A 24,132-nucleotide genomic window follows, 5' to 3' on the forward strand; every position below is an offset into this window, starting at 1 on the left:
GTAAAGCGGCTTTGCGGCTGATCTCCGCCACGTGACGCCGCTCGAGGGGCAGCAGCTACTGTTGCTGCCGCCGCCCGCCCGCCCGCCCGCTCGCTCCGGCCGGGCCCCAACTTCGGGGAGGCGGCGCGCACGAAGGCGGGCGGAGCGCGGGGCGGGGGCCGGGGCTGCCCGGCGCAGCCGGTGCCGGCGCGCTGGGCGCCCGCGAAGGGTGTCCGATGTCGGGCGGGCTGTGAGCGGCGAGGCGCTGCCGGGCACCATGCAGAAGAGCGTGCGGTATAACGAGGGGCACGCCCTGTATCTGGCGCTGCTGGCCCGCAAGGAGGGCACCAAGCGCGGCTACCTGAGCAAGAGGACGGCCGAGGCCAACCGCTGGCACGAGAAGTGGTTCGCCCTTTACCAGAACGTCCTCTTCTACTTCGAGAGCGAGCATAGCGCCCGGCCCGCCGGCATCTACATGCTGGAGGGCTGCAGCTGCGAGCGGACGCCAGCACCCAAGGGCGCGGCCGCCGGCAGCGCGAAGGACGCGGCGCTGGACAAGCAGGTACCGGCGGCGGGATGGGGGCGGGCGGGGCGTTGCGTAACCGCGAGGGAAGGGCGCGCGGAGCGGCTCGGCTCCTCCCGCCTCACCTGCCGCCTTACTTCCGACGCATTCTCTTCGTCGAAATCCGCGGGAGCCGCACCTGGCGCGCCCAGCGGAGCCCAACAGGTGTCGGACGGGCTGTCGAGCTGCGGGACCGCAGCGGGCGCTTCCCGTCGGCCGTCCTCCGCCGTGTCCCGCCCGCCCTGCGGCCGTATCGGCCGCGCGCAACCCGCGCTGTCCTGAGCGCTGTCCTCTCGGAACGAGAGCTGTGCGGTTCGGCGGCTTGCGGTGACATGCAGCGCGCTTTCTGCGCTGAGGTGCTTTAGCCGCGCTGCGTCCGCCGGTCACACGATGCTGCCAGGTGCGCTTCCATAAGCACTGATCGCCAAGTCCTGAGGGTCCCCCGGGTCAGTCTGAACTGCCCGCTGCCCTGTCTGTTTTACCTACGCTCGGTTATTGGTAGCGTTGTGAAACTGTGGCTTGACTGGGGACTGTGTGAAAACAACGCCTTCCCGCCTCTGTTCGTGTGGAGCCCCAAGTTGTGCTTTGGCGGCGATGGGTGTCGAAGCTGTCTGTAGTTAGCAGATTAGCAGTGCAGAGACAGACTAATTTCTGGACAGAATGCTGCATTTTGCTTTCTGTCAAACATCAGTTATGTTTATATTTCTGAAAATGCTGCCTAAAATACGTGATAGACTAATGGATCACTGCTACAAGACAGAAGAGCACCGTCTAGTTTTTTTCTTGAGATCTTAGTCTGAATTTGCAAGGCAGACCGTCAGAAAAAACCCTTCTCCCATTCATCTTTCACATGAGTTTCATAGAATAAATCTCTTGAGTGTTGCAGCTCTTCCAGACATTAACTCTTTAAAACACACCCTTGTCTGTGTGTTGGTGTAGACTCCGGTGTTTGCTAAAGTGTGCTCCCAGTGTGGGCAAAAGTAATCAAGAACAAAAAGAATAAAGAAGTATTTGAAATGTTTTTGCTTCTTTTTACTTAAAACCCGTGCTTATCTTCTTCCAGGCATACAGTAATAAGATGTGAGCCTTCCGTTTGGTGACAGAGGAAGACAAATTTGTTTTAATCAGATGCTAATGAAAACTCTGTGTTACACATTTTAACTGCTGGCAGTGTAAGAATAGTGCCTCTATTTAATTTTGCTTTAATTTAACCTCACAAATGTAATAATTGAATGGAAAAAAAAAAAAAAACCAAAAGTTGGACCTCATCTTTTCACAAATCAGATCAATCTTTACTAAGGGACAGAAGAAAAAAAAGCTCTCAGAGTTTTAATTGCTGGGATAGTTTAGACACCAGAGTGATTTGTGCAGAGGAATTACACAGAGAAAGAACAATTAATTACACAAGAGTTTCATCAACATTCTTTGAATTAACATTTGGAGCTACAATGCATTTTCTTTGTTATGTAGCCAAAGATTGTGGAAAATGCATGCAGAAAGATGTATTTTCCTTAGTTTTCCCATTCTTTTTAGTTTGATATGCTTTTGTCTTTAATATCATTTAGCAATTCATGTGTCAGACCAAAACTGCTGAGAGGTGTTTGGAGTTGAGTGGAGAGAGTGCTGGCATTGTGCTTTGGTATCCAGGAGCCTGTATTTTAGGCAGCAGATGCATTTAGGCTTGGATATGTGGCTCCCAGCAGGCACAGCAGCTTAATTATTTCACATTGAGCCATGCTGGTGCTGTTAGTTCTCCCAACTGTCCATCATGAAGGAACATAAAGTATTAAGGAACAGTCATGCTGTTTTGCAAAAGATGGCAATAAGATTTTTTAGGTAACTGAAAATAATCAGAGCTTTAAAAATTTCAAGGACTATGTGCTTTTTTTCTCTTTTGCTTAAAGATATTGGTATACTTTTTGCTTCAGAGTCCTTCAGGATGCTCGTTGTGAAAGTACAGTACATTTCTCAATATTAAAAAGTTGCACAGTGCATGAATCAGTTGATATTCTGTGAGTATGGCACTGAACCAAGTGTGCTGTAGATACTCGTGATTTTCAGGGAAAGCTTCAATTTAAAAATAGTGTTTTGATCTCCCTCAAGTTTTAGGAGCGATTTTGCAAATGCTAAGCGGTTGTTGCTATCCACTCTGATTTCACTTCAAAATTATTTCAGGGAAGAACACATTGAAACTGAGAGCAGTGTGGAACGAGTGTTGTTTCAAAACAGCGAATTATGACACAGAAATACTACATTTGAAAAGCTTAAATTCTGATGTGAGTTAAAATGCTTTTCCCCCGCAGGAACCACAGAGAGCAAACAAGTGCAGGTCCCAACAGCTGCTCCTCTGTGACAGTGACAGAGATGATGAGAATGAGTTTCAGCTTTTCTGTCAGAGATTCTAGACAGAGGTTGGGTTTGTATCAGTGTGTGGCTTGCCTCTTTCAGAAGTTAAAATCCTTAAAGTAAGCTTTTTCCAGTATTTCATAAGAGAACAGTGCTTGCTATCTAGCAGTTCACTTCTTTTTTTAAAGACTATTGGGAATGTGTGTACTGGAACATAAATATTTTTGTCTTCTCTAGGAGGGTAACTGTTTATTAGTTTGTTTTGTAGCTCTAGTCTGAATACATCAAAATATCCCAATCTGGTAATTAATAACTGTCCTAGTGTGCTTAAGTTTGTGAATTTCTATGATTTGAGCAGAGACTATTGTTTGTATCTTGCTTAATCTTCCTCCCACTTAGCAAAATTAAATGCAGCATTAAGTCCATGTCACCACAGATTAACAGAATCCAATTATTTGAATTTTTGCTGCTTGCTGTAGCTGTGTATTTATTTTATAAAGGACATTGTGATTTTTTTCAGTTTTTGAAACCTCACTGTTTTCTATATGTTCCTGGAGTTAATGAAGGCATATGCCATTAGCAGCTTTTACTGCACCTCTCTGCTAATACAGCATACATAAAATCTGGCAACAATGCTCAAAGATTATTTTATCTGAAAATACAATAACTTAAAAGCTCATCTCCTAACTTTTAATAGGCCAGGAAAATTCCTCCGTCACTCAGCGTCCTGTGTCCGTTACCTTACTCCTCAGGCATCTGTAAGGTCTTGTCTTCTGGACAAGACAGGTTAGCAGGTTCAGCTGTAGTACTGTCAGTAAATTGTACTGCTTGTGTGCAGGCACATAGCTTCTTTGGAAGTTCCAGTGGAAAGGTCCAGCATAGATGCCCAAGTTTTAGACATTTCTTACAGAATTTCAAAGAGAATAGATGAATTTGCTTTCTCACTGTCTGGTAGTTCAGGTGGAAGAGGTTCTGTAATAGGTAACACAGAGTATTAACAGAGGTGTTGCTTTGAATAAAAACATTCTTGCATTGTAAAGGGTGTTTTTGTTTTGTTTTCTTTTGGGTTGGCTGTGGGTTGTGTTAGTTATTTATTTATTTTTTGTTTTGTTCTGGTGGACTAACTTCAAAAAAGTGGCCAGTGGGAAAGATTTAAGATGTGAAAACGCTAATCCCAATAGTGTTAATAAGACTTTCTTATAAAAAACTCTCTGAATGGCTCTTGCACGAAGGCAGTTTTGTTCTAACTGGCTCTTAATTACTTTTCCAGATAAATTCTATTCCTTTCCTTGTCATTTCTGGACCATCGTAAGACAGTATGATTTTGTGAACATAAGTGCAAAAATCACCTTCACGTACGGTTAAACAGTAACCAAGAAATGAGCTGCTGACATGGCCTCCTGCTTAACGCTTAGCACTGTGTTGGACTGGTTGCCTCTGGCTCTTCATGGAGAGTTATGAATTGGATTTGCAGCGTACTTTCTGGCCTAGGGCAACAGACAGTAAATAAATAGAACAGTTTTGTTGTTCTGATCTCTAAATTGATTGAACTTTGCTACATGATACATGTTTAGGATTTTTGCTAGCTTGGTAATGAGTATATTTTGAGAATAAAAAGAACAGAAAATAAATGCCATGGCCATACTTACTATGGCATATTGCCAAAGTGTAGGCATTTTTAAGTATTTAATTCTAACCCTTGGAATGATATGTTTCTGCAGTATTTAAAAAAACAAACAAACAAACAAAAAGGTAGCTTATAACTGTGCAAATATGGAGAATGTCCCTATGTGGGGAATATCTCTGAGAAATGAGTTATAGGTAGGATGAGGTTATTTTTGAGATGCCTTCCTATTTAAAAGTTAGCTAAATCCACACAGATGTAATTTGTAGAATACAGGTGTCCTCCAGTAGTTTAATATTAAGTTTTGGCTACCTTACTCTATGTTAGGTGACTTTGATCCAGAAGGTGACAATGATCCGTTGTTTTCTGTCTATAAATGTTGGTCACACTCAGAAAGACAGTGTTAAGAACATTGGAAGTGTGGCAGCAATACCAAAATCAGTGGGTTCAAAGTAGTGTTGAAGGGAAATCACAAGATGACATCCTTGATGACTCTCTGTGAGATACTCTAACATTCTGATGTTATGATGGAAAAGCATGCTTGTTAGTTGAAGTATTGCAAAAGTGTGATCCCAGATGGCGAACATTGTTTGGCAAAGTCTTGTTACAGGGAATGCTGGGATTTCCCTGTAGCCAACAGGTGAGATACCAACAAGTGAAAGACTGGAAGCACGTAAAATTAGAACTTCATCCCGGATCATCATGACCATAAAATGTTGCGTAGGTTCGTACAGTGCCAGAATTTGTTCTACCTTTGCAGGTTTCACCATCGCACAAAGGCTGTACAAAATGCCTGAAGCTGATGCAGGTACAGCAGTATAACTTATTTTTAAAATGTGAATTGTTTCATGTCAATTTAACATGAATTTCATTCTTCTTGATGGTGAATGCTGATACTTTTTTTCCCCTCATTTTGTCTCTTTGTTTCTGTTAGTAGAATTGCACACATTTCACTTGATTCCTCAAGAATTTTTAGGAATGTGTGGGAAACAAACAAAAAATTCTGAGCGTAAAAATAGCAAATCTGTCCCTAATCTGGTGGATAATTATGCTCCATCCATGTTCAATTGACTTCATTTAGCTTTTAATTATAAAATATATTGTTTTCTCTTTCATCATCATCCACACACATCTGTAAAAATGTAGCTTGTTTCCCAGCCACATGCTGGCCGTACCAGTTTCTAACTGCTCACTTGAAAAGAGGTCAAGGCAGGTCTTCGCTTATTTCTGTGGTAATCTGACAACGTTATTACAGTATTTTCATGTATTATGTATAGCAGTGTCATCATTAGCAGAGCTTTTTGATCACCTTGTTGAGGATTTTCCGTTCTAAGAATGTGTGTATGGTAAAATGGGCTGGAATTTCTCACTTTGGCCACATGTATTACAATCACCAGTCTTGTTTTTGTCACTTGCAATATGTCTACATTACCAACTAGTTTGTACAGAGAAGGAAGGGACAGGTCTTGTTCTAGTGCATCATTTTGTGATTCCTGGCACGTGTACCTACAGTGCATCCCTACCAGCAGTGATGTCCTACCCAGCTGGTAGTGCATACTAGTTGTGTGGAGAGCTGATTGCAGCACCTTTTGCCCTCATTAAAAGTGGCACTCTGGATTGTGTCCCACTTTTTCACCTTATCTTGACTTCACTTGGAGGATGGCTGCTCTGGGTGTCAGTGCAGAGCTGGTGCAGTATTCTCCACAACTTGATACATAAATGTGAAGCAGATTTGCATCAAAAAGAACTGCTATGCTACATTAGTAAATGGTTAATGTAGACCTAATGTGGCTGGTGAAGATAATGAGGTCTGAAAACATCCATCCACAGGTTTTGGCTGCTCTTAGCAACAGATTTTGCTGCTAGCTTTGGTGTACTTCTCTAAACCCACTGCTTTGAAGCAAATTTGATGCCGTGTCTCCAATGCTAACTTGTTTTTCAGTGTGAATGTTCTAAGCTTTCTCATTTTGTGCTTACAAGGTGGTGTGATGTTCAAATGTAGGTACTGTTTGATAGATGTGATAGAGTGCTGCAAGGTTAGATTTTGTTTGAACTGAAAACAGTACCATTGTTGCTTTCTTTTTGTCTGCGATAAAAATTTAGGAAGGCAGTGTTATTGCTCTGTTCAGAAAGTTAAAACAAAATGAGATTCCACGTAGTACCTCTTTTCAGCTTTTCTGTCTGGCAGCCATTACCAATGCTGATTGAAGGATGGGATTTTATTTAGCACACTGGATCTGCACTAGGTGCCTGGGAACATATGCTTACAATTTAGCTTCCAAACGCTTTTTGACTTGCCAATCCCATAAGGATTTCTGTTTGAAATACAAAATCAGTATATGTAAAAGCAGAGGCTTCCCTGAGTCGATCTAGCTATTTCAGTGTCTTCATTCTTTTCTGCAAGTTCAGGACTGAGCATTTTATTAGGAAATGATTATAAACTACTGACTGAATGCAGGGGTATCATTGTAAGTGATTTTACTTCCACTGTTCTGTAGTGCAGACAGCTTTATTCAGTTCCACTACTACTTTTGTAAATATGCGTGTCTTCAATTTCAATGCCTTATTTATTGAAAAAAATTGGAATTAATTTCTGTCTCTCTCTAGTGGTTCTCCCTTCTCACAACGCTGCAGGACAGTAACTTTTGTACATTCTTTGCCTGTGGATCTTTGGCTGCAGTGTGATGGCTGATTAATGGAAATTATCTGCCTTTTAATCATTCTGTAGTGTGACAGTGTGGGTGAAGTTCCTAAATCACTGCAAGATTTCCATTGCACAGCTGCATCCTCTGCAATCTCTTGAAGTCTGCAGATCATTATGGTGCTATTGTTAAATACTCTGCATTTATTTAGCATTCTTTAAAGGAATTATAAACACCCTGCAAATGTCCATATATTTAAATTGACATGGAGTAGGATGCTGCTCGGGTAGCTTTAGGCAGCCCATGTGAGCTGATAGAGGGAGGACTAGAGAATGATTCACTCCAGCATAAAAGGGACATCAGCATTGGTTAAACCAAATGGACTCCACTGACACTGTCTGAGTTGCAGCTTACTGTAATATCAACTTAGTTGCCTGGCATGCAGGCTCCTGTATTCCAGGCATGTTACATGATGTGTTCTGCTGCTGGCATGGAGAATAGGCTTTTTATTTTTTTCTTTTCCCTACCCAACCATGAGATCTTAGTGCTTGTGGGTGTAGACAAAGCTCTGAAATCTCCAATGTTGGTGCTAAGAGGTACAACAATGCTGCTGTTTTTTGGTCAATATTTTTATTATGTTCTGGATTCTCACATGTTGGAAGTTCAGAAGGATTGAGTGGGACAGTATTTCTTCTTCTGCTTTTCTTTCTCTCCTTTACACAAATTGTTTCTCCTGTTTCAGCACATGTTAAAGCTTCTATATACTTCTCTGGAATTGTGGAAATCATGGTTAGTGATTTTGACAGAATCTCTGTAATTTCTGTAGAATTTGGTGATTCATTTTAACTTCACGCATTAATGGATGTTCAAGTATGACTAGAAAATTGCCATCTTTTTTAATTCTAATTGAATCCTCTTCCATTTGGCACAAAGAGCAATTTCAGAGAAATATTAAAAATGCTGCTTCCTGATAAATTCTTTGTGGGGAAGTTCAAAGTTGTGGACCATCTGCAAAACTCCGTTAGCAGAAAGAAAGACTGACAGAAAAGAGAAGGAATCCATCACTGACTGCAGTGCAATACTATCACTAGTCACACAGATGTTTGTGTGTGCAGATAAAGGGAAAGTCAGTATTTGAGATGATAACACTCCTACTGCGTTTGATGCATAAATCCTCTTGCCTGTTTCTAGGGCTTGACCAGGAACATCAGGCAAACAAGGGCTGTTGAACAATATTCCTGGGTTGGTGCTCTGTCTCACCTGTGTAATTTGTCAGAGGTATTTGTCAGGAATTTTGTAACTGTAACTGTCATGTAACATGTAACATGTTGATTAAGGGCAATACAAGCTGAGCTTGGGAATAGTGGAGGGGAGATGTCATAGAAAATACAGATGAATTTGTCATTCCAGGCTTTCTTCTTCTTTTTTTCTTTTCTTCAAGCTGCAAGCCAGCACGGCATGCTTACAGTAATAAGTGGGCAGTGGAATCTGTTGCGTTTTGAGTGCAAACAGGGCCACAGGTTGTTAACAGATCTCTCTTTTTTTTTTTTTTTTTTTTTTCTGGCTGATCAGTTTCACACTGCATCTAACATTCAGAACAGCAGGAGCTGCAAATACCTTGATAGAAATGCTTGGCTAAACAGACTGGACTAGAAGAGGCTGTAAGCATTAAACTGTATCCCCCTTCTGAACTACCACTAGAATCCAAGAATATCAATACAAATATAAAACCTACTGAAGAGGGAGTTATGTGCCTTGTCTCTTTCTAGTGATTATCCCAGACTGGGATAGTTGTCAGCTGCTGCTCTCACATTGTCAGCCCAGTTCAACTCTGTTCCTGTAGCTGTTTTCTGTTAGTGTAGTGTATGTTTAGGTGAAGTATTGTCCTTTTCTGTGAAGCCCTATGAGTTGTATTCTCACCGTGTACGAACAGGCATTAGAGATGTAAGATCGGCACCCAGTATTCCAAAGGGAATGGAGCTGAGGCTTCTTGGGCAGCCTAGTAGTCACCCTTTCTTCTCTGTAATAATGTGATATATTCCGTCAGATATGTTTCTTTCCTTGGACTACTTTCTCATTAAGAGAAAAATTGGGATTATGTCCCAAAGAAGGTAATTTTCTGTCAGTCTTTCCTATTTTACCCCTCCTTCTCTAAAGAGTAGTAGTACGTGAGATGTGAGACTGTATAACAGAATCACATAATTGCAGGGGGAAGTGACCTCAAGAGGTCATCAAGACTAAACCTCATCCTAGAGCGGGTACCCTGCAACAGGTCAACAGATCGATGCCCAGAGGGGTCTTGAATATCTCCATAGGAGACTCCACAACCTCTTTGGACAACTTGTTCTAGTGCTCTGTCATCCTCACCTTAAAGTTCTTCCACACATTTGTGTGGAACTTTCTATGTTCAAGTTTTAGGCCACTGCCTCTTGTCTTACCATTATGCACTACCGAGAAGAGCTTGACCTCATAAGGAAGAGAAAGGGTGAAAACCCTGGTGGGAACTGGATCTTTTGCCTAGAATCCCTGTGAAATTTTGTTAAAATCATATACCTGAGGCATTTTACAAGGGGTTATTAATCATTCCTCATTTTGGTTACCTGATGTCAAACAGGAGCTTGGCAATCAAAGGTAGAACTGTACTCTGTGAAATTTATAATTAAAACTAATAGAAGTGCCTTCTAGGCATAAAAAGCTGATCATTTCTCAGATCTGCATCAAACCTGAGTTGCTGTTGCTGAAATGAGTGATTCTTGTATTGACCATTTTAGCACTGCTGCCTTATTACCTCATGCTGCTGTGAAAATAAATGTTTATTTTAAGAAAGTATCTGAATGATGTAATGAGGAAGGTCATAGGATAGCATGTAAACAGTTTCTGAACTATTTCTACTTAGTCTGCAATAAAGTACGGAAGACATTCAAGAATTAAGAGAAAGCAAAGCATGAAATTGTATAGTAAAAGATTATAACCAATACCCTTGCAGATCTCGTACTAAAGCTACTAAATCTGGTAATAATGCACATCTGCTTCAAATGTGGCACTTCTCCTAACCTCTGTTTACTTGGCTTTGTCATCTAATGCCAAAGACTAATGAGCCTCAGTACCATCTTCCCTAAGAAACAAATCTAAAGCATGAAAGTCATGTATAAACGGATGTAGAAGATGAAGTGTTTTGATTGGGTAGATGGAGACAATTTGTTTTACTGCGGGTTTGTTATTGTGATGGGTGTGAGCTTGCAGGTCGTAGTCTAATTCTATTCAGATTTGTGTTGCTTGCTGCAGATGGAAGTTTCGTAAGTGCATTACTTGGTGGCCTGAGGGAAAGCCAACTTAGCTCGTGTCCAGTATTGTACAGTCCAAAATGTTCAGCGACCTGAGAGAGTGCTGTCATCAGCAGTATGAAAATTGCTGCAGACCTACAGAAAAGTAAATTCTTCGCAACCTATACTAATATTACAATGCTTTAAAGAGAACGATTCTCCCTTACTGCTGTAATGCATTCTTGTAGCTTAGCAGCAGTACGTTGGCTGCGTGCCATCCAAGTGAACCAAGTAAAGGCAACCACTCAGACTGACAATTTTAAGTAACACCAAGTGGTTCCATGTGAAATAAATAAATGCATTTACCTTCCATAGAAGGGCAGAAAATGCAAGTGTGTTTCCTGTTCTGATTTTTAAATAGATTTTCTGAAAGTTCATGGACATTCTGCAAATACTGCTTCAATTTTTTTTACTCAAGTTAATTTTTATTTTTTTGAGGACATCTAAATGCATTCATGTTGTATGTGTGCTGATAGGCTGGGTAGTAAGGAGTTCTTTGGAGTCAGTGTGTTCTGTGTACATTTGCATCCTGAGCCCCTTGCTGTCCGTGGCCTCCTGCTAAATCAGCTTCTTGACTGCCCTACTTCCTCTGTAGTACAACGGGCCTAATAGTGCTTCCCATATGTTAGCATATTGGTAACACCATCTGCATGGGGATATTTGTTTATCCTTGCAGTATTTTAGGGTATTCATCTGTGGTTTAATGGGAGAACACAAAAGTTAGTTGTGAGGGTGTGTGTGTGCGTGTGTGTAGTACTTAATTGCAAAACATACAGCTGTGCTAGCTGTGCTCTAATTAGTGACCTTACTTCCCTCTGCTGGGTATACACCTTAGCAATTTATACTGCAGATGAAATGCTCTCGTTGATCTTGTTGACCTGAATTGTACCACCTCTTGTTGATGCACTTAACTGAAATTGTATAGTTTCTCTCTTTCTTTTTCTGGAACTGTAATAGCTAATGATTAAGGACATCAGTTATATGTAATTATAGCATAGTATCTGTTAATGGTACTTACATTAGCAGGATGTCTCTTCTCTGCTAAAACTATGATTTTTGTAATGATTGAAAATCCTTACTAGGCTCATAATATATTGTACGCACATCTTTTTAATGCCTTTGCTTTTGTCTTTCCCTTCAGCAGACACTTTGCCTTGTTTAAACTTCAGGCTGCTTGTTTGTCAGATTTCTGCCCCATGAATACTAAGGGAGTGCCTCTAAGTTGCTTTGTGGGTTCAGCATGGAGCAATGCTGTGAGTTTGTGTAGTCTCTGTATTCCTCTCATTCACATTTAGTGAGAAAATGCTTCAATGTGCTACCAGGAAGGAACGCATGAACAAAAGTAAGATACTGTGCATTTTGTTACTCATGGTTTCCAAATGCATCATGTCTTTTTTGCCCACCAGTTCCTCTAGCTTCCAGGGCAAGAACATTTTATTACTCAGTTTGCTGAGTAATTCTGACTTTCTACTGTTGTTTCCAGGGGCAGTGGGGAAGTGTAAACAATGAAATCCTTTTGTTCTGACAATGGTGTGCTTTATGTTACTGAAATAAAACAAAGGATTTCATTTGATTTACTCATCTTGCATGAAACAAGCTTAGAAGAAAATACTGTAGTGCAACCTGCAGTACAAGACCTGCATAACCATTGGTGAGAGTACATTGGAAGGTGTAGACTGCCTCACTGAGTAAAGCTGTAGTATTTATAGTCTTTCTGGGAGCTTGTTTTCATATAATCATAGAATGGCTTTGTTTGGATGGGACCTCAAAGATGATGATCCAGTTCCAACGCCTGGCCATGGGCAGGGCTGCTGACCGCTCCTATCTAGTGCTTGTGGGATGTTTCCCTATGATTGGGCTCCCTGGTGACCACAGTCTGCATTATGATTTGGCCTCTTATTTTCTTATTTCATATCTTGGCTACTTGGTCATGCTATTATCACATTTCCTTACTTTTAATTTTCTGGCTCAGGTCTACGTAAGTCCCTCTGAAAGTAATGCCTCCTATTTAATTCCATGGAATCTACAACCAATACAAAGAACACAATGACCCCATTTGATAGAGCAAATTCTCACCTACAAAATGGTATTTTTCAACACAGTCACCACCATCAGCAATGCAGTTTCAGCAATGATGAAGAACCTGCATGCTTCTCTTGTAACAATCTACGCCTGTGCAAGTGACCTGTTGCTACTGCTGAAATGCACCACCCACTGCCTCACTGTGCTCACAGCTGCCAGTGGTCTCTGTAAATGTTCAGCAATGAATGTAACTGTAAACGAGTCAGTGAATGTCAGTGGGTGCCATTTTTTCTGCATGGAGGACTTCAGTGACAAGCCATTGCTCAACATGTACTTCCGTGCCAGATACCATTCTGTCAGGATGTTCCTCTGCTGCCATCTGTCACACAGCAGCAGCATGTAACAGAAGACTGGTGGGAAGATTCACCTCTACTTGCATACCACCAGCATCTGCGCAGTCACTGTGAGCCAAAATCATAAAATAAGAGGCACTACATTCAGAGCAACCCTCGTCTGTGTCACTGTGTTGCTCTCCATTACTGCTCGTTTTCTTCCTGAATTTCCCTTTGTCCTTTACTTACCTGTACTGTTTGTAACAGTGGCTTTTTTGTTTATTCTTTTTTTTAATGTAAAATAGGGGAATACCTACTACACCATAGATAAAACTAGAACATCCCCAGGCAGTTAAACATTATGATGGTTTATTCTTACTGTATTTACTTTTATAAAAATGAATGAGTGATAATTATTTCATCAAAAGCATAGAATCAAATGTTTCTCCTTTACATTGTATACATCCGCAGTAATTTCACTGGAGTGGCTTATTTAAACTAAGTGAATTCTCTAAACATTTCAAGTGGGACTAGATACCTCATCTGCTCTAATAACATGTATCTTTTAATAAGGCTTGATCAGCTGCCAATTCCTTTTTTTTTTTTTTTTTTTTCTCCCCCCTCTGATGATCTTTCTTTATTTGAAGTTATTTTTAAGTAACCCCAGTCAGGAAGGATATGATTGGGGTGGAGTTCAATGGGAAATATAGACAATTAATGGAAAACATTTGGGAAAGAGTCTGGGGAGCTTCCAAAGAAGAAAATCAAATGCAATTGACTCACTTGCTTACAGATACTTATCAGAATCAGGTTGCCCTCTTACCCTCTTGGGAAAAAAAAGAAAAAAAAATTAAAAAAAACAAAACAAAACAAAAAAAAAAAACAACCCAAAACACTAATGTAGCTACGGCAGATTATTTTATTTATTTTTATTACTAATAGTATCCAATCTGCATTTGTTGTACATAGTCAACCCGCGCCTTTTAATACAAGTTATTCAGGTCTTGAGAATGTCAGCTTATGCAAATTTTTAGTTACTATTTGGGATGCTGAAGTATGTCAGATCTGCTTCAACACCTCTGGGTTTTTGTAAACTGAGAATAATACAAAGCTGCTAAGGCATTAATATGGAAAATAATAGTCTAGAGATTCTGTCATTCCCTCTTATTTTTGGGGGTTAGAATGTAGCAATAAAGACTGTGAAACATCATAATTTCATGAGTGTTTTTCTACTTTTCGAAGTAAGGAATTAAAAGTGAGTAGTTGAGAACACATCCTGTCACTAGGGGTGGGCATACATGATTACTGTGTTTGTGTTGAACAAAAACTGTTTTGTAGCACCAATTTTTATGTTTATAGCTGTGAATAAAAACAGTCAAACAAAAATTTTATTTGCCTTTCTCCCAGCAAATAAACTGTCACTAATTCTTCTGTCTCCTGACCTGTCCCTTCTCCATTATCAGTTAACTGCATTAGGCATCTTGGATCTGTCATTGGCTTGAAGTGCTGTTTGACAGGAACTGCAGAATTCTATTACGTAGGTGTTGTTATCTGTTACTTAAGCTGTCTCCTCTAGTATTTGATAAGATGCACAGTATTGTAAACTGTTCTGAGATAAATAAATTCATGTGTCGGTCAAAGCCTTACTAACCAAATTTTGCTCTGAAGTCAGAATTGTGATGGATAACATGTGAGCTCATCCCATTCCTGGGTGGGAAGAACTTATGTGTATCACCAAAAATACCCGAATACCCTTCCTTTCAAGTGATGATGTAGTGGGCTTGGTGCATTTAAACCCATAACAGCCGTTTGGGTGTACAGAAAAGCTAAATTAGAAGCTGCTTGTATGTGTGGAAGCCAAAGTTGTATAACAGTAGGCGTCTCTGAGCTTGTTGCTTGGTTTACCATACACAGACACGGCAAGATACAGCTGACATTCCAGATAGGACTTCCATTTTATCCAGGTATCTGTTAGCATAATAAACACAGAGTAGATGGCAAAAGTCCTTGTGATCACTGAAACAAAATACACAGCACAGAAGTATGCATAGATGCTTTTTTTTTTTTTTTTTTTTAATGTTGCAGAGATTGCTCTGAGAACGTCCTTAAACATACCATTCAAGGTACTTATAAAATTTTAAGCTGAACTAATTGTTCTGATGTACCATGTAAGCAACATCAGCTTCATTTTTGGAAACATTTGCCATAACCACTTTAAGTTATTTATGCAGCAGGAGCACACAACAGATGAATTCAGGTGTTTTAAAAATCTTACTCTGTATATTATTAAATTGAATACACTTTGTATTATTGAATATTGTATATTCTTATATTGAGAGCATTGAAGTATCCTTCAAAAGTTCAGAAATTTCCTAATTTAGGTTTCTAGTACATAAGATTTTTGAAATTTCTCTCATCACCTAAAATAGCGTATTTTGCAATCCTACTATGTACTTTGTGAAAATCGCTGTGTAAAATGTATCCTACATAACTGCTGCTGCCAGGGAGTTTGAGATGTGGTCATAATGATTCCTGCTTATTGTACTTACACTGACCAACTTTGAATATGTGATGAGTGACTTCTTTAATAATATGTAATCTTTCTGTCACTAACAGAGGTCATGTTTTAAATCCAACACTTGCAGATCTCCTCATGGTTAGCTACATTACTAGCAAGTCAGCTAGGTTTTCCAGAATCAGACGGCAGTCAGCAAGTAAGATGTAACACTCTAAGTACATACCATTCAATGTATTAAAAAAAAAATCTTGAAAATTTGCATTAAAATTGGTTTCCTAGTCATGCACCCACACCCAGATCTGAAAAGTGATGTCTAATGCCTTGCCTGAGATGTTCTGATGGCTGCAGAACATCAGTTAACTAATAATTATGATACTTCTATCTAGATAAATATTTCACAATACAGAATAAACCTTTCATGTTCTCCTAGTTTTCTGTATTCTAGCCAATATCTTTGTTCTGACAGAGAGAAATCCTATTACCTTTCATTAGTTTAGTGTGAACCCTCACTGTTTTCCTGAGAGTGTGTTGTTATCTGGGCCCATAAGATAATTACACAGAACTCAACCTCTCTGGGCAACCTGTGCCAGTGCTTCATCACCCACACAGCACAGAAGCGTTTCCTGGTGTTCACATGGAACCCTCTTTCTTCCACTTTGCCTTCATTACCCCTTGTCCTCATACTGGGCACTACTCAGATTCTGGCTCTGTCTTCTCTGCACTCTTTCGGCATTCATAAGATATTGGTGAGGTCACCCAAGCTGCCTCCAGGCTGAGCCAGCCACAGGCTCTCTCAGGCTTTCCCCCTGAAGAGGTGCTCTAAGCCCTTTGTTGTATTCATGGTCTCGTGCTGTACTCTCTTCAGTATGTCCGTATTGCTGTTGCGTTTGGGTGCCCAAAGCTGGACATAGCATTTCAGGTGTGGCCCCAGAAGTGCTGAGTGCATGAGAAGATCACCCTCCTTGTCCAACTGGCAGTGTTTTCTTAGTGTAGCCCAGGATACCATTAGCTTTTTTGGCATGAGCACATTGCTGGTCCCTGATCAATTTGATTTCCACAAGGACTCCCAGGTCCTTTTCTGACAATCTGCTTTCTTGATGTGTAGAATCTGCCTGCTTAGGCTTGTTTTTCCCTAGGTACAGGACTTTGAAATTCTTGTTGAATTACATGACCACCGTTTTGACTCTTAGAGCTCCGCACAAATACAGATGAATACACAGAATCCTCTCATCCAAGAAAATTGTCAGAAATGGAGTTTAACAGGAATACAATAAAAATTGTGGTAGTGGAGCAGAAGACGTGGGCAGACAAGTGTGCTGGCCAGATTGGCCCTCTTTTTTTTTTTTTTTTTTTTTTTTTTTCCCTTTCCCCCCTATTTTTCCACAATTTTTCCTCCTTCAAGCTCCTTGAAGCCTCAGTTGTACTGCCCTTTGTTCCCACTGTGATCATCCATTAATGAGACTTCCACAGTCTCAAAATGATCTTTCCTGCATCCCACAGGTGTTGCACCCATGTAGATGGTTACTTTCCATAGCTTGAAGAGATTTCAGGGAGTGCCTTTTTCTACTGGGTACTTTTCTCCCTTTTTTTTCTCCTCCATTTTTTGGGGGGCTTATGATACATCTGCATTTCAGTCGCACTTATGACTGTTTAGTAAACCACATTGATCTTGAAGTAATTCTAGTAGCTATCCAGTGATTATAATCATAATAGATTTTCTGTGGCAAACTGCCTCCATTCATTCAGTGCGGGTATATACTTACTTCAATATTAGATACTCATTCTCTGAAAATTCTTTTTTTTCCATTCATTTTAAGTAGATAACCATATTTGGCAAAAGTCCACTGTGAAAAATCTCGTGAATCACAAGGTCTCACCACTGAATGAAGGAGCTACTAGCTCGTAGTTCATGCTTCCAAATGAAAGAAAGATTAAATTGTTAAATTTAAATAAAATTTATCTTAGAAGTGAATGGCTCTCATTATAAAACAGTTTTCTATGTTTAAGTCAAGGCGTGGGGAAAGAGCTGTGAAACTGACATTTCAATTTTATACAAAATAACCTGATTGACATAACTAACTGAAGTTTTTTTGTATCTTTGTATTTCTAAGTAACAGTCACATGCATGAAGACAAATATTGAAGTGATTGATGGTGATCCTGTGTTAAAAATGGATCATTAGCTTGAGTGCTATCTTAGTAATAATCATTTCTAATGTAGGAATGGTGTGACATAATTTTAGTAAAACGAACCCAAACTTTCAGGTCGTAAATTATGTGTATATAAATACACAGCTAGAAAAGAGCCTTGTTTGAGGACATTTTTGAGAAACCCATCAAATTTGGACTAAGTTGTTTAAATTACCCTCTGTAAGAATTGTATGCTATGCTAACCTGTAAAGAGCTCCCTTTCACACTATCTTACGGGTCAAGTCTGTCAGTGAAGGTTTTGTAGTCTTACTGTACTGTACTTTGGCCACAAGAACCCTACATGCTTGGGACAGAGTACCTGGAGGACTGTGTAGAGGAAATGGACCTGGGGGTATTGATTGATGCTCGGCTGAACATGAGCCAGGTGTGTGCCCAGATAGCCAAGAAGGCCAATGGCATCCTGGCCTGCATCAGAAACGGTGTTGCCAGCAGGAACAGGGAACGCCCAGGTCCCTTTCCTCTTCACACTCATCCAGCCACTCATCCCCAAGCCTATAACGCTGCATGGGGTTGTTGTGCCCAAAGTGCAGGACCCGGCACTTGGCCTTGTTGAACCTCATCCCGTTCACCTCAGCCCAGCAGTTCAGCCTGTCTAAATCCCTCTGAAGGGCCTCCCTACCCTCAGGCAGATCGACACCACCTCCCAACTTGGTGTCATCTTCAAAGTTGCTGAGGGCGCATTAAATCCCCTCATCTAGGTCATCAATAAAGACATTAAACAAGGATGGCCGCAGTACCAACCCCTGGGGGACACCACTTGAAACAGGTCGCCAGCTGGACTTAGCTCCATTAATCACTGCCCTCTGGGCACGGCCCTCTAGCCAGTTCCTTACCCAAAGAAGTGTATACCTGTCCAGGCCACGGGCAGCCAGTTTCCCCAGAAGAAGCCTGTGAGGGACCGTGTCAAAGGCTTTGCTGATCTGTAGGTAAACTGCATCAACAGCCCTTCCCTCATCTACCAGGCTGGTCACCCAGTCATAGAAGGAGATGAGCATGACCTGCCTTTCATGAACCGGTGCTGGCTGGGCCTGATCCCCTGGACACCTTGTACGCGCCATGTAATTTCACTCAAGATGATTTGCTCCATAACCTTCCCTGGTACAAGGTCAGGATGACAGGCCTGTAGTTCCCCAGATCCTCCTTACAGCCCTTCTTGTAGATGGGAGTCACATCAGCAAGCCTCCAATCCTCTGGGACCTCTCCAGATAACCAGGAGTGCTGGAAGATGGTGGAGAGCAGCTCGGCAATCACCTCCACCAGCTCCCTCAGCGCCCCAGGATGAAGCCTGTCTGGTCCCATGGACTTGTGACAGTCCAGATGGAGGAGAAGCTCTCTGACTGTCTCCACCTGAATCGCTGGGGGCATATTCTGAGTAGCATCCCAGACTTCCAGATCAGGGCGTAAAGTGCCCTGAGGATAACTCACCTGCATATTAAAGGCAGGTGTAAAGAAGGCATTGAGGACCTCACCTTTCTCCTTATCCTCAGTGGTCACATTCCCCACTGCATCAAGTAAAGGATGGAAATTCTCCCTGGTTCTTCTCTTACTGTTGATATATTTATGAAAGGATTTCTTACTCTCTTTTACTGCAGTGGCCAATCTGAGTTCAAGTTGGGTTTTTGCCTTCCTAACTTCCTCCCTGCATACCTTAGCTACTCCCTTGTAATCTCCCCAAGTAGCCTGTCCCTTCTTCCAGAGGACATGGACTCTCTTTTTCTTCTGGAGTCTCAACAGTAGTTCCCTGCTCATCCACACCGGTCTTCTTCCCTTATGGCTCGCCTTACGGCACTCAGGGACAGCCTGTTCTTCTGCCTTTAAGATTTCCATCTTGAGGATCGTCCAGGCTTCCTGGACCCTTTTACCCTTAAGGAGTGAAGTTTTCTTCTACACAAGCCCCAGATTATACATTGACGCATCTATCACCTTGTTATATTGCAAACTTGCCTTCAGCTTGTTTTGTTAGAACACTGGTTTAAAACTACTTCAGCTTAATGACATTATGATACACTTCAGTACTACAAGAATAAATTGCTCTTCAGTGTTTCAAGTCTAAATAGCAGTAATTTAGCTGGAGAAATTGTATAGATTGGTACCTGTGCTTGGTACCTGTGAAAGCTTAAAAATAATCTGGTACAAATATTTACAAGAGGTAGGTCTCAGGGGTAACTTGAACTATCTGAAAAGCAAACCTTTGAAGATTTAAACAGGTATGATGCTACTTTTAACGCTAAGGTTTGTTCAACAATCTAAATTATTGTTGTAACTCAAATAGAAAATCATTGCCTTTTGAATGATTGCAAAGTAAACACAGTTATGCTGCAAGAAAAAAAATGCACATGCTTTTTAAGTGTAGAACCATCTACTTAGAGAACTGGTACTGCAAGTAAAACATTTACATGCTGTTTATTCTAATTGAACTTGTTCTTTAAAATTTTTAGAAGGAATGTAGCATACATCTCAATCACACAATGGCCACTGACAGCAGCCTCTAATAAAAGCCAGCAAGAATTGTGTTTTGCTAATTTGTGTATGGCTGATTTTCAGCCATAATTTGTTCTTCCATCAATCACTGAATCATTTAAAAACTGAGAAGATGTTGTGGTGACAGGATAATAGGTAAGTGGTTTGTGTAAGCCAAGGTGGCAGAATCCATAACCAGAATGTGTGTTCATCTGCCTTGCCTGCAGTTGTATTCTGGTTATACAGAAATGATTTTATAGCACTGTTCTGTACCATGCTTTTAGCTCAACAGATTTTGAGAGAAAGTAGTAGCCAATCTTCAATTCTCTGTTGTATAGAAATGCAGTTGGAGCAGAATGATCCTGTGGGTCTTCTTGAGAGAATTCAAATTAGGTTGTCAAAGTAATGGTTATATTTTGACCAGGTTTGAGGTAGAAGATCTGAAAAAGCGTGTCAGATGTCACTGTTTACACTGGAGCCGTCGGGGCTTTGCATCTTGTTTCAATGCTTACACAAGATTTGCATCACTGAGTCCATGTTCTTAACCTCTCCATGCAATCCACTTGTCCATCCATAAGTGCAACATGTTGTCAGCTCTGTCAGAATAGACCTCTGCTTGAGTGGTGTGGTAAATACATGACTGTTATCTCTTCATCTAAGTAATGAAGAATTAAGACATTATTAATGATTGCATTCTGTCAAAACAAGTATCCAAGAATAATTACTGAATCAGAGCCACACCTTTTCTTTGAGCTGAGTCCTGCAGAACTTCCATACAAATCCTGATTGAGTCTGCTGTCTGTACAAGACAATAAAAATGGGCATGTTAATATGGAAGATAAGATGCTGATGAGCAGTGTTGTCCTCTTTTTTTTTTTCTTCCTCTGTTACTCCTGCTAGCTATGTCATTCATGCCTCTGCAACAGCCAAACAGATTTTAAGCCATGTTTTTGTTTTTTTTTTTCCTCGTGGGAATAAAATAATATAAAGTATTTTCAGTGCTACAGTTCAGTATGTGTAAACATGTATATATTCTTCAGTAAACATGTATATGTTACTGAAAAAGCAAATGTTTCTCCAATTCTTGTATTGATATTCAAATTGTGAACTTTGGAACTCCTAGTTTTGCTTGCCAGAAGCACAGAAGCAACTCTTACATTGTTTTATCTTTGGAAAAGATAATTCTAGTGAGTTGATAGGGGCAGCCGATGGCTTTTTATTTCTAGAGAAACCTGAGTGAGGCCTTTTTTCTTACACTGTGAGGCAGTAGGGTGGCAGTTATCATGGTTGCTACAACTTCTCCAGTAGAAATAGAATCCCATTTTTATGCAATTGGTAGAACAAACAGAAGTTCTTAATGTTTTACATTACAAACATTGGAGCGGAGGTGTTAGTGATAGAATTTTAAGAATGAAAGCAAGTAGGATGGGAATCCGGGGAGGGGAAGGTTTCAGCAGATGCTGACCTTTGGCTTTCTGGTAGAAAATTATTTTGCATGGCTGTGTAATTTGAAGAGACCTGAAGAACTTCCATTTAATTTACTGCAACATTTTCATGTGTGTGACTCAGTAGTTACTTTTAAGTTGGCTTGAGTTGATAAATAAATCAAGTTTTCCACTTGCACATTGTGAAATGCTTGTCTTTGACCATAGAGCTGTTTTGAATTCGATTGGTCTTCAGTGTTTCAGTGACTCAGATAAGCTGGATGGGGTGCTTCATGTAAGTTGCATGAAAGCACGTGTAAGTTACTGTGGAACAGCTCTCAAACTTGTTGATCTGTCACAATTGACCAAAGAAGGATTTGCACAAAGAAAGATTTGCACTGAAAGATTTTTTTTTGTTCTTGCGAGTACGTTTCTAAATAATTCTTGATATGCTAAGCACTGGAATTTTCTGTGAGACAGAGGAGTATTTTTTTGCATTGGTACCACCCCTGCCTCCGTTGCCCAGTGATGGTGTAAATCAAACTAGAAGATGCAAGCAGTATTTTTCCTCTTATGCAAATCTTTCCCTTAGAAAAGATTATTTAAGCAATATTTTGTCCGTTGCTGTAGAAAAAATACTAAGTTTTCAGTAAGAAAGTGGGTGAGGATTTTAAGAGATCTGAAAGTTAGTTGATTGCTACTGTATTCTGAACTTACGCTTTTCATCCCAGCTGGTACAGAATATTGCTCTTTGATAGTTTTGATAGTACATAATTTCTTGTTGCCAGTGGAAAAACTGGGTAGTTTTCCAGCCATCCATTGTGTTCCTGTGGCTTTGAAAAGGATCATGTTTACGTGGGCTAGAAAGCTCCATACATGAGAGAACTGTGAGGACAGAAACGGAATTTCAGGCATAGTCTTCCCACGGTAAATTCCTGTTAGTTGAAAACAAACAGCAGCAAAACTCACCAGAATGTACGTAGATGCAGCTTTATATGATTAACTGTTTCTCATATATTTTCATTGAAAACTGCCTAAATGTAGTGATGATGGTGCTGTTCCGTGTGTACTTTTTTAAAAAACAGAATCAGTTTTGGTTAAGTTAAACAAAGCAAAAGGGTAATTTTTATTTCGTGTATGAGGAAAATTAATTCAGAAAATGGGACATCTGTTGTTCAAATGCAAAGAAGAAACATAAAGCAAATTGCATTTCAACATTTGTCATTGAATACTTATTTATCATTTACACTTCATTATTATATTAAGGAATGTGAATCATTATTATTTTGAGAAACTTTAGTAGAACAGTAGCATCATAACTTCTAAAACTTGATATTGACAGCATTTGAAGTGCAGTAACGTTCTTTTAAATAATTGAATTTGTATTCAGGCTGAAGCTGATTTAGCTGATCTGCTTTATTTGCCATTTTAGGTTTTACGGCAGTGTATTGTTGAAAGTGTTGCGAAGCAAACAATAGGAAACAGGAATTTTTTTTTGATTTTGTGGCAAGTTCAGCACCTAGTGAACTGCTGTTTTTTGTCAGACTGGCAAGAAATCAATAGCATTTAGCCATTAGCTGCTACAAGAGGAAGACCAGGATGCTGTTTTGCAGTTCTCCAGCCAAAGGTTCATAGTATTTCTTGTGGAATAACAACGTTGCTGCCATCATGGGAAGGTTTTTTCTGTTCCAAGATGAGCTCTCTCAGAAGTTCAGGCTCTGTTCAGGTGAGCCTGAGAAATGTATTGTTCTTGAAGATGCAGATAGACGTTGCAGAATTTGAGCCTGATAAACAAAAATGCAAAATATTCTGTGGAAACAGAAAGCCTCCTGACTTTGAATACAACCTACTGTTGTTTTCTGGGAGAGGGTGAGTGATACCTATACTTTTCTGCCCTTCTCCCTCCACCACTCTTTTGACCCTGTCTTCTCCTAACTGATGTCAGCTTAGAATTGCTCTTGGCTCTCTCAAGCACACTCTAACTTCAGGGAAGTAAGGCTTGGCTAGCAATCCTTTGTATGCTTTGATATTTTCAAATCTGTGGACAGCAGAGTCAGTCTTTGCTGCTATGTGGTGTGTGCAGAACAGCCCAAGAACTGGATTGATGTGTTGTGGCTGTGGTTACTGAGCCTAAGCAGTACCTGTGAACCTGAAACAGAGTTCTCATGTGCCCCTAGCAGCTTTGTGAGGAGCATGTAGTGGTAGTTGCTAACTTTCTGCAGAAAGTATTTTTCAAAGCTGGTAAGAGAAAATGGTGCTAATTTAAATATATGTGATGTGAAATGCCCTAATGAGCTGCATTGTTCAGAAAGTAAAGCCATGTTGCATGCCCCTTTTCCTCAGTAACAAAACAGAGTATAATCTATGAGTTGAACACAAATATTTGTGCAATCCTAGAATTGTAGAACAGCAGGAAATGTATCCTTCTCAGAAAGGTGCTTCCAAATGTGTATTATCCAATGCAGTGCCAGAAAACTGTCACCAACTGAAAAGGAAATGCATGCCTAGCATGAATAAAAAAAGATTCTTCAACTTTTCCCTTGGTTATTATATTTTGGTACAGCACCAAAAAAAAGCATCACAGCTGTTTACTTGACATCACAGTTCCAGTGAAAAAGAGTTGATGGAAGTGTATTATCAGTAACATGGATATTGAAAAGTAGTTCTAATAGCTCCTCTTGAAATATTTC

The 24,132-nt window shown here is 40.4% G+C and overlaps 1 protein-coding gene across 2 annotated transcripts in view; it reads left to right on the forward strand.

The window, feature by feature from the left end:
• The first annotated feature begins 256 nt into the window (after positions 1-256).
• The window catches only part of RASGRF2 (Ras protein specific guanine nucleotide releasing factor 2), a 122,826-nt gene continuing 98,950 nt past the window's right edge, over positions 257-24,132 (forward strand). For both annotated transcript variants that reach the window (XM_042823091.1, XM_042823092.1), the window contains exon 1: positions 257-541. In XM_042823091.1, coding sequence (XP_042679025.1) covers positions 257-541 — 285 coding nt within the window. The remainder of the gene's footprint in view (positions 542-24,132) is intronic.

The sequence above is a fragment of the Centrocercus urophasianus genome, unplaced genomic scaffold, assembly GCF_019232065.1.
Source record: "Centrocercus urophasianus isolate 14NV4802_14NV808 unplaced genomic scaffold, USGS_Curo_1.0 seq_21, whole genome shotgun sequence".
Lineage (NCBI taxonomy): Eukaryota > Metazoa > Chordata > Aves > Galliformes > Phasianidae > Centrocercus > Centrocercus urophasianus.